Below are 14756 nucleotides of genomic sequence, written 5' to 3' on the forward strand. Positions count from 1 at the left end.
ACCCAGAGCCCTTCAGGGATGGGCGGTTTAAAATCTAATATATAAGTAAGTAAGTAAGTAGGTAAGTAAGTAAGTAAGTAAGTAAGTAAGTAAAATCCTGCTGCAAAGTGCATTGGAAGTGAATTGAAAGTGCATTCTCCTGCATGTGTGGAAGGGGCCACTGTGCCGAGTAGCAAAATCAACTTGCAAACAAGAGTCAAAGTGGATCGAAAGTGCATTATTCTGCATGTGCAGAAGTAAAAGGGGGGGGGGGTCTTAATGCTGGGGAAAGGAAGGAAAAAGGGATGCAAGGGGAAAGGGGAAGTCGGGCCCGGAGCTGACTTCCAAACTATGCCGGCGCGGTGGCAGGAAGGCTCTGTCTGGATCCTGGGCAGATGCCAGCATGGCGCAAACCCAAAGGAAGGGTGCCAGACGCGCGTCCGGGAGGGGAAAAACAGCCCGATGCAGCCAAAACTCCTCCCTGCCCAGGGCGGTCGGTCGGTCCCTCGTCCCACCCCGCAGCCAGCCAGGCAGGGGGCGGTCCGGAGAGGAGAGGAGGGCTGGGCAGGGCAGGGCAGGGCAGGGCAGGGCAGGGCTGGCCGAGCGCTCATAAGGCGTCCCTTGCGCCTTGCTGGCGACCTAGCCCGGCGACCATGGCGTTGGGGCTGCTGGCCCTCTTGGCCTTGGGGGTCTTGGGCCTGATCCTGCTGCTGCGATTTGCGCTGCGCGCCGACGGCGACCTGACCCTCCTGTGGAGCGAATGGCGCGGCAAGAGGCCCGGTGAGTGCCTGCGGCCAAGGGCGGCCCCCGGGCAGACCCCCGGGGGGTAGTCAAGCGCACCGGAATGGAGGAGGCGCCCCGCTGTTATTCCCTTGGGCAAACTTGCAGATCCGCGGTGGTGGTGGGGGGGCCAAGCTCATCTGCTTTGGGGGGGGGGTCTTGCATAGGGGCTGGGGTTGGGCATTCCCCCCTCCCCCAACTGGGGACCATGCAGTCGGGTTGGAAGGGGCATGACTTCGGGGTGGGGGTGGGGTCTCTTAACAACCTTGTCCTACTTGGGGTTAAGCCAGGCTGAACTCATTAAAACGAACAGGCTTAGGCCGGGCTAGCTCTCCTGTGGATTGCACTGTTACTGTTTGGGTTGCCAGCTTTGGGTCGGGAGATTCCTGGAGATTTGGGGGAAGAGGGGGAACAGGCTGGCGGTTTGGTGAGGGGGGAGACCTTATAAGGGGATGATGGCATAGACTCCACCTTCAAGACAGCCCTTTACTCAAGAGGAAGCTGATCCCTGTTGTTTGGAAATAAGCTGTGATTCCAGAAACTCTCCAGCCTGGAGGTTGGCAAAGCTAGTTAGCACTGTTGTAGTTTTTTATATCTTCCCTCCACCCCGGTTTTCACCCTAAACTGGAACCCACGTCCGCTTACATCATTTTTCCCTCCTCCAGTTTATCCTCACAACAACTCAGCAAGGTAGAACAGCTCGTGTCCAGTAGCATCTTAGAGACCAAAAAGATTTTGGGAGCAAAACCTTTGGAGAGTCAGAGCAACTCCCTTGGGTCAGACCCTGGATTTGAATCTAGTTGTTCTACTGCTGACTAACACAGCTACCCTCAACCTTGTGAGGTAGGCTAGGTGAAAGTTCGTGCCTGGGCCGAGGTCACCCAGCGAACTTCCATGGCAGAGAGCTGGTTTCGAACTTGGGCCCGACCCTCTAACCACTGTACTTAGATGAGTCTGAAACTGATGATATTCTGCTGGTGGGTCTTTCGTGGGACCATCCTGGGTGCGTTTACTCGGGAGTGAATGGCACTGAAATGGGTAGGATTTACTCCTGTGTAGGCTTGCATAACATGATCCCATGATCCCCTCCTTATAACATCAAGTGGATCCTACCGCCCTTCCCTTTGGGTTTTTAAGGGAATTGATAGTAGGCGCCATCTGTTATGTGATCTGAAGAATGCCTCATTTTAATGGGGTAGGGTTTATATTTATTAGAGCCTGTATTAACTGATATTTAATGGATTTTATTAGCATTAAACCTAAGACCTAGTTTTGGGGAAGCAGTATAGGTAAGTGCTGTTAAACCCCACTGATTTTCATGCGAAGAACTAAAGCGCAATCCTTTACCTGGGAGTAAGCTCAGTTGCTGGCATTGGGCCTTGCTTCTGAGTAAACCCTTCTAGGGTCGTGATTCCCCCGTTGGAAGAGTTGCACGGTTGCTTCAAAGCAAAGCCACCGACTACCACCAAGCGTACTCCCGAGTAACGCACACCTCGAAGCCAACCATTTTTTCTATACTAAAACCTCAGTATTCAGGTCAAATTGCCGTGTTGGCACTTTGCGATAAATAAGTGGGTTTTGGGTTGCAATTTGGGCACTCGGTCTCGAAAAGGTTCGCCATCGCTGACCTAGGATCTGGGAGACTTGCGTTCAAATCCCCACTCTGCCACAAAACCCACTGACTGATCTCGGGCCAGTCGTTTTCTCACGGCCTGACCTACCTCGCAGGGTCGTGAGGAGGATCAAGCAGGGAAAGGAGAACCCTTTAGGCCTTTCCTGTAGATACGCCCTCCCATTCCAGCTGGCAGCTCGCTCTGAGGAACGATGACAAGATAGTACCGTCAATAAAACATCAAAGATAAGCCGGGACGATTAAATGCGCTCCCAATTACAACGCGTTGAGATCTTAGATTTCGCAAATGAGCCTCCGAAACCACAACCTGAAAACAAAAACAGAACGAGGTAGGGAAAGCGATTGCCGTCCATCCGAAAGGGTAGAGGTGATGAAAATGTTTTCCACCTTGTGCCTAACAGAAAACTCTCATGCTGCCGGGCGAATCTCCGTGGAGAGGGGCTTCCGCAACATCGGGGGCGGCACCAACAACCCCTTCATCTCACCCACTTATTCCTGGTCCTAGTTTCTGGAGCAGCAGTGGCGTAGGAGGTTAAGAGCTCGTGTATCTAATCTGGAGGAACCGGGTTGGATTCCCGGCTCTGCCGCCTGAGCTGCGGAGGCTTATCTGGGGAATTCAGATCAGCCTGTGCACTCCCACACACGCCAGCTGGGTGACCTTGGGCTAGTCACAGCTTCTCGGAGCTCTCTCAGCCCCACCTACCTCACAGGGTGTTTGTTGTGAGGGGGGGAGGGCAAGGAGATTGTCAGCCCCTTTGAGTCTCCTGCAGGAGAGAAAGGGGGGATATAAATCCAAACTCTTCTTCTTATCTTCTACACAGAAGTTTTTTCTCCATGGCTTCCAAAATGCATTGCTTTTGTATATTTACTTATTAATTTCTGGACACAGTATCATGGGATCGTAGAATCATAGAGTTGGAAGAGACCCCAAGGGCCATCAAGTCCAACCCCCTGTGATGCAGGAACACACAGTCAAAGCACTCCTGTCAGATGGTAATCCAGCCTCTCTTTAAAAACCTCCAAAGGAGGAGACTCCACCATGCTCCGAGGTAGTGCATTCCACTGTTGAACAGCCCTGACTTTCAGGAAGTTCTTCCTGATGTTTAGGTGGAATCTCTTGTCCTGCACCTTGAACCCATGACTCCTGGTCCCAGTCTCTGGAGCAGCAGAAGACAAGCTTGCTCTCTCACCAACATGACATCCCTTCAGATATCTAAGCATGGCTTTCATGTCACCTCTTAACCTTCTCTTCACCAAACTAAACATCCCAGGATCCCTAAGTCTCTCCTTGAAGGGCATGGATTCCCTATCTTTGACCATTTTGGTTGCCCTCCTCTGGACCCGTTCCAGCTTGTATCATGCAATTGCTTTCTTCTGAGCTTAGCACAGGCCCATTGCCATGCTACCTAGATGGAGAAATGTGCTTGCTCTTGCCCTGCAAAGATTCTACCCACACTGGCACCATTTTTTCTACCATCAGTCCCCCCTCCCCCCCCCCAGCAGATGCCAATTTCCCAGTCGAGCCACCAGAACAAAGACAACTAGGGTGCTGTGTGGTTTCCGGGCTGTCTGGCCGTGTTCTAGCAGCATTCTCTCCTGACGTTTCGCCTGCATCTGTGGCTGGCATCTTCAGAGGATCATCTGTGGCTGGCATCCTCTTCAGAGGATCCTCTGAAGATGCCAGCCACAGATGCAGGTGAAACATCAGGAGAGAATGCTGCTAGAACACGGCCAGACAGCCTGGAAACCACACAGCGCCCCAGTGATTCCGGCCGTGAAAGCCTTCGACAATACAAGGACAACTAGGTTCAGACAGCTTCTATTCTAGAGCTGTGGCTATGCTGAACTCCGTGGTGTCGCGTTGACGTGTTGCTGTGGCTGTGTGGGGATGGTTGGAAGGGGGATTGTGGAAGATGGGGTGTGAGGACTGCAGAAATGTGCATCGGGGATGTTTGCATTTTCGTTGTGTGTGCACAATGACATTAAAGTTTATCTATCTATCTATTATCTGTCAGAAAGCTCTTAAAGGGCCTATTAAAAATACTGAGCATTGTTAAGACACCATACCACGGTGTGGCAAAGAGGCGACAGAAATGACGGCCGATGGAGGAAAATGTCACAATTGTTTGCAAGTGGATTTTGCTGTTCCGCACAGCTGCAAAGCATTGAAAGTGCATTATTCTGCATGTGTGGAAGGGGCCTGAATTGAGAAATACCTGGAGATTTTGGGTGTAGAGCCTGAGGAAAGCGCGGGTGTCAGTAACCCTAGCTGCATTGTCAGTATGAATGCCTCTGCATTTGCAAAAGATAAAGGATCTTTGCCTTGTAGAAGCAAGCCCTGTTTGGTTTCAGCCCATCATCAGTTGAAGGTCTGGTGGTGTATACATGAAATCACACTATTAGGAAACCCAGCGTGCTTGTTTACTTAGCACTAACTCCTTCTGTCCCTTTGTAAGGTCCACTTTGGCGTAAGCAAGCATAGAATTCCAGCTTTTTTGAACGCCCATGCAGTGGCATTGCTATTACAGTGTTGTTTTGTTCGCCGGAGCATTCCAGAAATGTGATACCCGGAACGATTCTGCCTTTTCTTTCTTTCTTTCTTTCTTTCTTTCTTTCTTTCTTTCTTTCTTTCTTTCTTTCTTTCTTTCTTTCTTTCTTTCTTTCTTTCTTTCTTTCTTTCTTTCTTTCTTTCTTTCTTTCTTTCTTTCTTTCTTTCTTTCTTTCTTTCTTTCTTTCTTTCTTTCTTTCTGGAATCTCAGTTCCTGTTTTAGTCGAAGGCCCTAACAGACGGAACATGCAGTTGCAAAACGCGGCCGAAGCAAATCATTTTGCAGTTTTTAAAACGATCCGTGTACGGTCCAGAGCAGTTAAACAGAAGAAACGAACAAGGGGGAACTACGCCGATCCCTTTCTAGAGAATAAATAACTGTGATGTGCTGCCTTTTTAAAAAATCACTGACTTAAGGGAAACAAAGAAGTTATTGTTGGGGGAAATGCGTGTGAGGCCAGATTTTTCCGAACATTTTTATACAAGGCAAAATGTTTGCATGTGTGCGTCTTTGACAGAAAGGAATGTTGCCCCAGTAACTTTTGATCTATTAGTCAAATACCGAGGAAGCAGCAACTCAATACTTAGGCTCCTTCCGCACATGCAGAATAATGCACTTTCAATCCACTTTCACAATTGTTCACAAGTGGATTTTGCTATTCCGCACAGTTAAATCCAGCTGCAAAGTGCATTGAAAGTGGATTGAAAGTACATTATTCTGCATGTGCAGAAGGGCCCCAGTTCTGCCTGGCTCTTTAAACTATAGTAGCTTTCCAACATTTTTCAGTCTGTGGGCACCTTCAGAATCTTGATAGGATGAGGGACACCGCCACAAAAAGGATAGCCGTAGGAGGCGGGGGCTGCCACGAAATATCGGGGAGCGATGTTACGCATTGCTCTGATAGCAGGCCTTTAACGTTTCAGGCACGAGCTCTGTTTAATAGGATGTCTCTTGAAATTAACATGTTGTTTAAAATATATTTTCTTGCATGGGCTCAAAATAAGTATGCATATTGAGCTAGGTTTTTAAAAAATGCTTCTGGCAGTATCTTGTCTTCGTTTTATAGGCATTTGGTGTATTTGTGCAAAAGGAAAAAAGGGGGAAATGTTTCTTTTCCTGGCCTACCCCTTTTGATGTGTGTTCCTTTAAGTCGGATTGTCCCCCTTTTTACACCTGATGTTTATTAAGCCTCATGTTTTATCATGAGGCGGTTGTTGCTCTCTTGTCGTTCTTGTTCTCTGTATATGTTCACAGACTTCGTGTCTCCTGGCTTCTCTCTTTATTAAACTCTACTGCTGTCCTGTGAGCATGTCTGAGGCTTGCTGTGTTTGTTGCAACTAAGAGATGTTACACCCAGAGTGGGATTCAAATAATTTAACAACCAGTTCCGGTGGTGGGATTCAAATAATTTAACAACTGGTTGTTTACGAGCACCATTTTAACAGCCGGTTCTGCCGAAGTGGTGCGAACCGGCTGAATCCCACCACTGGTTACGCCCCTTAAATGAGTGCTTCTATTGGGAGCTCAGAGATTCTTAACATGTAACAATGACAGTGAGTGGTGAGAGATGTTCACATCTGCTTACAGCAAGATACCGGATTTTGATCGGAACGTAAATGATTTTTGAAAAGTGAACCAAGTTTGATGCAGTGTTGTTATTATTATTAAAGATACATTAAAACCGGGAAAAGTTAGCAAAAGTTCCAGTTAGATGCATTAAGTATTTTCACCAAAGAGCAGCAGTGGCGTAGGAGGTTAAGAGCTCATGTATCTAATCTGGAGGAACCGGGTTTGATTCCCAGCTCTGCCGCCTGAGCTGTGGAGGCTTATCTGGGGAATTCAGATTAGCCTGTACACTCCCACACACGCCAGCTGGGTGACCTTGGGCTAGTCACAGCTTCTCGGAGCTCTCTCAGCCCCACCCACCTCCCAGGGTGTTTGTTGTGAGGGGGGAAGGGCAAGGAGATTGCAAGCCCCTTTGAGTCTCCTGCAGGAGAGAAAGGGGGGATATAAATCCAAACTACTCCTCCTCCTCCTCCTCCTCCTCCTCTTCTTCTTCTTCTTCTTCTTCTTCTTCTTCTTCTTCTTCTTCTTCTTCTTCTTCTTCTTCTTCTTCTTCTTCTTCTTCTTCTTCCTCCTCCTCCTCCTCCTCCTCCTCCTCCTCCTCCTCCTCCTCCTCCTCCTCCAGCTCACAATCGTATTTAGTCAAAAGCAAGTTCGATTTATGCTTTTAGAATACACCGGTAGTAGTTTTTGTTCCTAAACTTTCTCCTGCCTCTGTGGCTAGCATCTTCAGCGGTGTGTCGTGGTAAGATGTGTTTCTCCACAGTGCCACGGAAGTACACCTCCTTGGTGATACGCCTCTGAAGAGGCCAGGTGCAGGAGGAACATCAGGAGCTGAAATTACCAGACCACGGCCACACAGCCTGAAAACTCACAACAGCCAGTTGATTCTGGCAGTGAATTCTTCTGGGGATATTTCAGCCGGCCTACCTCACCATGGGCAAAGAGGATGTCTCAGCAAGTTGACCCATGACAAACTCTGTGGTAAAAAATATAGGTACCACGACTCTAGAGCATCCTGTGACATGACAATATCAATTTTGGGTGCGTGGCTAGAAATGCCACATCCTTCTGACACCTGCGTCCCACTTCCTGCTTGTCAGATCATGGGTGGCCACAGAGGTGGGATCCAGCAGGTTCTCACCAGTTCCCGAGAGTGGGTTACTAATTATTTGTGTGTGCCGAGAGGGTCCGCTTTTCCGTTAGAAATTCCATTAGGTCCAAAAATCATAAAGTCCTGCTGTTTCCTATGTGGCTGGTTAGCGAAGGTAGAAAACGGGATCATTCTCCCTGTTGGGCTGTTTTAAAAACACGTTTTAGAAATACGGTAAAGTTCCTTGTTGAAGGAAAGTCGCCTTCTTTTGATTTCTAGAAACAAAATTAAGTATTTGAAAGTATTAAGTATTTGACAGGCAGTCAATGAGAGGAGAAGTAGTTGTTTCTGTTGGCAGTAGACGATAGGACTTGCTATAATGAGTTTAAATGATGGACAGAAAGATACCAGCTGGAAATGAGGAACTTTTTTTAACAATAAGAGTTTTTTACAGTAACAGAGAAATTATTAATGCCCCGCCCCCAGAATGCCTGGCCACGCCCCCGGAATGCCCCGCCCAGCCCCATTGGCGCTACGCCACTGTTTGAATCCTACCACCATGGGAACCTGTTACTAAAATTTTTGCATCCCACCACTGGGTGGCCAGGAGTTCAGGTTAGCGGCAACTCTAGCCCCTGTTATTTCTGAAAGGTTCGGCTCATTCCCAGCCAACAACATGTTGCTACCCTGTCTTTTGTGCTGTTGACAGTGTGGCCTGTGGTTTTTCAGAATGCTCCAGCCCGCTCAAAGGCCCTATTATTGCTCATCTGTTTTTTGGGATCTGCCATGTAAAACATTAGTGACCTCCTCTTATCAGAAGCGGCCCACGGCCACCCGTCGAAAACACTCCGCAGATAAGATCGTTATGTCAGCCCGCCTCGATTAAACAAATTGCACTCGAACCTCATTTCCACTTCTTGCACAAATGTTGTCTCGCTGGGGTGAATTGCGACATCCAGAGGAAGAGCGCCCAAAGGCCGTGTCTCAAAAACAAAAGCCGTGTCTTGCAGGTCCTTCCGAAAGCCCTACGGGGGGGAGGGGGTGTGTGTGTGTGTGTTTGGGAGTTGTCAAATTTCTTCCAGAAATGGAGGCCTTTGCAGCAAACCCGGCTCGTCGAAGTGCAATATCAGGAGAGAGGAAACTGAGAGGATTTGAGTTTTGAGGCTCAAATCGGGCAGGGCTTTACATGTAGTAGCCAGCACCTGGAACTGAGCCCAGACACAAATTGGTCGCCTGTGTAGTTGCTTCAGAATTGGGGCACTGTGCTTAGATCCACTCATTCCTGCAAATCCTTCCATCCCCTGCCCCGAAACTTTGGCTCATTCCGCACATGCAGAATAATGCACTTTCAAACCGCTTTCAGTGCTCTTTGAAGCTGTGCGGAATGGCAAAATCCACTTGCAAACAGTTGTGAAAGTGGTTTGAAAACACATTATTTTGCGTGTGCGGAAGGGGCCTTTGTTTAGGAAAAGCGGTGGGAATAATATTTAATGTTTTCATAGTCCTTCACAAAATAGTATCTTGTTATGGTTTTTGTGACAGCTCTGTCAGGTAGGCCTAACAGAGCGACCCTCAACAAACACGAGGTTACCTTGGTGAACCTCCGGCCAGAATTAAAGTCTGACCTGTGGATCTCCCTCACCCCTTTCCAAAGAAACTTGGCTCAGAATACATGGCCCCTTCTGCACAACAGGAGCAAATTACTCCCCCCCCCCCCCCCCACGTTCTAAGGCAGCTCCGGTCCCTGTATGCAGATCTATTAGCTGCGGGCGTTTGTTTTGTTCCCTTATCTGCTGTGCGCCACCAACACTTCTGGTGCAACTTTCTCATTACGTTTGGCCGCAAGGGCGTGTGTACATCTTTGCCGCCTGTGACTGTTTACTTCAGAGGCAGGATTTGTGCTTTTGGCAATCACGCATACCGAGCCCATTGGCTCATGCAATGGCTTTCCCCAGTAGCCTTTTGGCACTGAGGACTGGAAATGTAGGTCCTTCTGAACATTTTCCATACAGTGTCACAATGTCTGGCTTGCCTTTTCAGAGGCAGTGGCCTGTAATATTTAGAACGAGGGATGAAGATCTCAGTCTAGATTCACTCTGCCATGAAGCTCGCTGAACGACCTCGAACCTGGCACTCTCTCTTGTCATGGCATACCTCGCAGGAGTGTCGTTAGGTTAAAAATGAGGGGTGACCTGAACTCCCCAGAAAAAAAAAAGCAGGGAGAAGGGAATTTAAGGTCTAATTTGTGGTTTCCTGTGGGAAATTTGCACATTCTCCACACTACACTGACATCTCACTTTGTGTGTGATGAAGTACCTAGACTTACCTCTTGACCACTGGCCAAAATGGACCAGACTCTCGTTTAAGTCAGATAAACTTTCGACATCGCGATAGTGGGAAGCATCGGTTTCCTTTCCCTCCTCCTCTCGGTGAGGGTTTTAGCCGTTGCTAAGTAAATAGCTGTGTTCATTGGGGGACGAATCGGTGACTTTATATCAGACGTGTGACAGGAATTTTGTGCCTCCCGCATCCTCCTGGCCGTTTTCTGTTTGCAGCTAAGGCACACAAAGGCCTTCCGCACAGGCAGAATAATGCACGTTCAGTCCACTTTCACAACTGGGTTTTGTTATTCCACACAGTAAAATCCAGCTGCAAAGTGCATTGAAAGTGGTTTGAAAGTGCATTAATTTGCACGTGCGGAAGAGGCCAAAGAGAAGAGAATCCTCCTTCCCGTACCATTTTCGTGTCTTCAAACTATGTTGTGAAACAAACCACGTTGAGAAAATAAAGTTACGTGGCTACGTAACTTTTTATGTTGTTGGTTTGCTGTCTTGAAGAACAGCCGTGGTGTGAGCCGCCTCGAGCCCTTCGGGGATGAGGCGGCCTATAAGTTGAATAAATAAATAAAATAAATAAATACGTGTAATTTTTGCACTAGGGAAGAGTGAGTTTTTTTGGATTTATATCCCCCCTTTCTCTCCTGCAGGAGACTCAAAGGGGCTGACAATCTCCTTGCCCTTCCCACCTCACCACAAACACCCTGTGAGGTGGGTGGGGCTGAGAGAGCTTCGAGAAGCTGTGACTAGCCCAAGGTCACCCAGCTGGCGTGTGTGGGAGTGCACACACAGGCTAATCTGAATTCCCCAGATAAGCCTCCACAGCTCAGGCGGCAGAGCTGGGAATCAAACCCCTTTCCTCCAGATTAGATACTAGAGCTCTTAACCTCCAACGCCACTGCTGCTCCTAGCACCGTGGGGCAGATTGAAAATGCAAAAATGTTAGGGGGGGGGGGGCAGCCAAAATCGCTTCACCCCATGCGCCGTATAGGCATCTGATCCAAAATTCTCAAGTCTTTCCCCCAACCAACTTCAGTCCAAAGAAGTGCCCGCAAACTAGCAATACAGCCAATAAACTTTGTTTTTAAAAGCTTCCCGCTGCACAGTGACGGCATGCTTTCCCAGTTATGTAGGCCACAGGTCACTTGTGGTGACTCACGAAGGGTGGTTTTGTGTCTGCTGAGCAAAACAGCGCCGTTCGTTTTCATCACTGCAAAAGGGCAGGACAGAGGAGAGAGAAGTTAAATGCAGCCGTGATCTGATCTACGCTGATAGCTCTGTGCACGGCCTTTGGTGTAGTGTAGTGGATAAGAGCAGGTGGATTCTAATCTGGAGAACCTGTGATTCCCCACTCCTCCACCTGAGTGGCAGAGGCTTATCTGGTGAACCAGATGTGCTTCTTCACTCCTAGGCCCCTTCCGCACACACAAAATAATGTATTTTCAAACCACTTTCACAACTGTTTGCAAGTGGATTTTGCCATTCTGCACAGCTTCAAAGAGCACTGAAAGCAGTTTCAAAGTGCATTATTCTGCATATGCGGAATGAGCCCTACATTCCTGCTGGGTGATCTTGGGCAAGTCATAGTTCTCTCTAAACTATCTCGGCCACACCTACCTCACAAGGTGTCTGTTGTGGGGAGAGGAAAGGCAAGGAGCTTGTAAGCCAGGGGTAGGGAACCTGCGGCTCTCCAGATGTTCAGGAACTACATTTCCCATCAGCCTCTGTCAGCATGGCCAATTGGCCATGCTGGTAGGGGCTGATGGGAATTGTAGTTCCTGAACATCTGGAGAGCCGCAGGTTCCCTACCCCTGTTGTAAGCCATCTTGAGTATCCTTGCAGGAGAGAAAGGTGGGGTATAAATCCAAACTCCTTCTTTGTGCACCCCCGGTCTCCCCCTACCCTAGCTTTGTACCCGTTGCAAAACCAGGGTATGCAACTAAACAGTTAAAGATTACCTTTGTGTGTGATGAAGTACCTAAGCTTACCTCTTGACCACTGGCCAAAATGGACCGGACTCTCGTTTAAGTCAGATAAACTTTCGACATCGCGATAGTGGGAAGCATCAGTTTCCTTTCCCTCCTCCTCTCGGTGAGGGTTTTAGCCGTTGCTAAGTAAATAGCTTTGTGTGCTTTCTGTAAACAGTTATTACTGCAGGTACCTATGGGGTAGCTACTTGTCCTGTTCTTTTGCAAAGTTGGATTTGCTCCCTCTGTTTTGAAAGCTTTTGGAGGGAGAGAACAGCCTGTTCTGGACTCTGCTGTGCATCCCCACATAGCAGCAAAAACAGTTCCCCTCTTGGTTGTTATTATTAGAATGGAGACCTCTTTGCCTAGAAAATTAACTGTGTGAAGTTACCCCATTCTTAGCTGGAGAAGACTGCCCTGTAAGTTACCTGTCGGACGGATCCCAAGACTGGTCATATAGTCGGTGTAAACGCAGTTTCTCCAGCAGAGTGATATTTACAGAGGAAGGAAAAGGGGTTTAGCTGATGCTCCCATTTGCTCCTTCAGAGGACACGTTTTCTTTCCTGCTCCAAAACGTTTCGCTGTGGTTGTGCGGAAAGGGCCTTTCTCTCCGTTCTCCATGTCTTTACTCAGGACTGCTGTCCAGTGGTGGGATCCAAAAATTTTAGTAACAGGTTCCCATGGTGGTGGGATTCAAACTGTGGCATAGCTCCAATGGGGCTGGGCGGGGCACGACAAGGGCGTGGCCGGGCATTCCTGGGCGGAGCTGTGGCAAGGACGCAGCCACTGCGCCGGTCCTTGGGCGGGAAACGAATGCACGCAGGCGCAGGCTGCCACGCACGCCGGTGCACCTCCTGCTAGACTGCTTCAAGTTCTGCGCGCTACTGCTGAGAGGAGGGGCGTAACTAAGGCAAAAATCACATGGCAAAATCACCAATCAGTAACCCCCTCTCGGCACGCACAAATAATGAGTAACCTACTCTCGGGAACCTGTGAGAACCTGCTGGATCCCACCTCTGCTGCTGTCCCACAGTTACGGCAGAGGTATTGTCCCTGTCTAGTTTACTGTATGATTTTGCTGGCTTTACATAGCCCAGTTTTGGGCCCTGATTTCATTCGAAGGAGTATTCGCCACTCCTAAAAATGTTTCTGCTCATAGTTAGTTCTGGTCTGTTTGTTTGGAGGTTTGTCAGACAGTATGTCCCTGTTTCCACCACAACAGAGCAAACTGACTTTTATTTAGATACTACATAATCCCTGTAGTATCCCTGCCACAGCTACAAAGGCGCTCAGGATTAATGAAGCAATTCAGCAAATAAATCTTGGCTTTGCAGTGGTGGGTTTTCCAGGCTACGTGGCCGTGGTCCGGTAGTTTTTGCTCCTAACGTTTCGCTCCTAACGTATCGACAAAAACATAACCCACCACTCGATCACTCTGCACTGTGCCGTGGAAAGACACCTATCTTAACATGACGTGCCTCTGAAGATGCCAGCCAGAGATGCAGGCGAAACTTGAGGAGCAAAAATGACCAAATCATGGCCACACAGCCCAGAAAACTCACAACTGCCAGTTGATTCTGGCTGTGAAAGTGTGCAACAATATATTGGCTCTTGGCTTCTTTCTTGTTGCATGTACATTCTGAAAATCTGACTGAGCCCAGCCGAGGTTGACACAGGGAAACACTTCCTTATATAAAGCCGCACTTGGAGTCCTGTGTTCAGTTCTGGTCGCCATATCTCAAAAAGGATATCGAAGAGATAGAAAAAGTGCAGAGAAGGGCAACGAGGATGATTGAGGGACTGGAGCACCTTCCTTATGAGGAGAGGCTGCAGCGTTTGGGACTCTTTAGTTTGGAGAGGAGACGTCTGAGGGGGGATATGATTGAAGTCTATAAAATTATGCCTGGGGTGGAAAATGTTGACAGAGAGAAATTTTTCTCTCTTTCTCACAATACTAGAACCAGGGGGCATACACTGAAAATGCTGGGGGGAAGAATTAGGACTAATAAAAGGAAACACTTCTTCACACAACGTGTGATTGGTGTTTGGAATATGCTGCCACAGGAGGTGGTGATGGCCACTCACCTGGATAGCTTTAAAAGGGGCTTTGATAGATTTATGGAGGAGAAGTCGATTTATAGATACCAATCTTGATCCTCTTTGATCTGAGATTGCAAATGCCTTAACAGTCCAGGTGCTCAGGAGCAGCAGCAGCAGAAGGCCATTGCTTTCACATCCTGCACGTGAGCTCCCAAAGGCACCTGGTGGACCACTGCAAGTAGCAGAGAGCTGGACTAGATGGACTCTGGTCTGATCCAGCTGGCTTGTTCTTATGTTCTTAGGGTCCCCTTCTGCACAGGCGGAATAATGCACTTTCAATCCACTTTCAATCCACTTTCAGTGCACTTTGAAGCTGGATTTTACTGTGTGGAATAGCAAAATCCACTTTCAAACAATTGTGAAAGTGGATTGAAAGTGCATTATTCTGCGTGTGCTGAAGGGGCCAGTGAGCCTCCCTTGTTTTTACAATTAATTGGTGGCAGTCTTTTGGGAGGTTGATGAAAACCATCTGTGATTCGATCTTCCAAAATTGTTTCCTCCTGTCTGCAGCATTGATTGTCAACTCTTCAGTTGGGATGACTACTTTTAATTGGGGTTGGGGGTCTACTTTCAGTTGGGGTCTACTTTTAATCTGCAGATGTGGTCTCCTGCTCCTTCTTTGCATGCATGCTAAGAAGAGCAGAAGACGTCACTGAAACATGTCTTAGGCCCCTTCCGCACGTGCAGAATAAGGCACTTTCAATCCAATTTCACAATTGTTTGAAAGTGGATTTTGCTATTCCGCACAATAAAATC

The 14756-nt window shown here is 48.2% G+C and overlaps 1 protein-coding gene across 1 annotated transcript in view; it reads left to right on the forward strand.

The window, feature by feature from the left end:
* The first annotated feature begins 562 nt into the window (after positions 1 to 562).
* DHRS7 (dehydrogenase/reductase 7) overlaps positions 563 to 14756 on the forward strand; it is a 38958-nt gene continuing 24764 nt past the window's right edge. Inside the window, exon 1 of the mRNA XM_048485847.1 lies at positions 563 to 759. Within this exon, the coding sequence (XP_048341804.1) occupies positions 633 to 759 (127 nt within the window). The 5' untranslated portion in view covers positions 563 to 632. The remainder of the gene's footprint in view (positions 760 to 14756) is intronic.

Source organism: Sphaerodactylus townsendi, linkage group LG02 (genome assembly GCF_021028975.2).
Source record: "Sphaerodactylus townsendi isolate TG3544 linkage group LG02, MPM_Stown_v2.3, whole genome shotgun sequence".
Taxonomy (NCBI): Eukaryota; Metazoa; Chordata; class Lepidosauria; order Squamata; family Sphaerodactylidae; genus Sphaerodactylus; species Sphaerodactylus townsendi.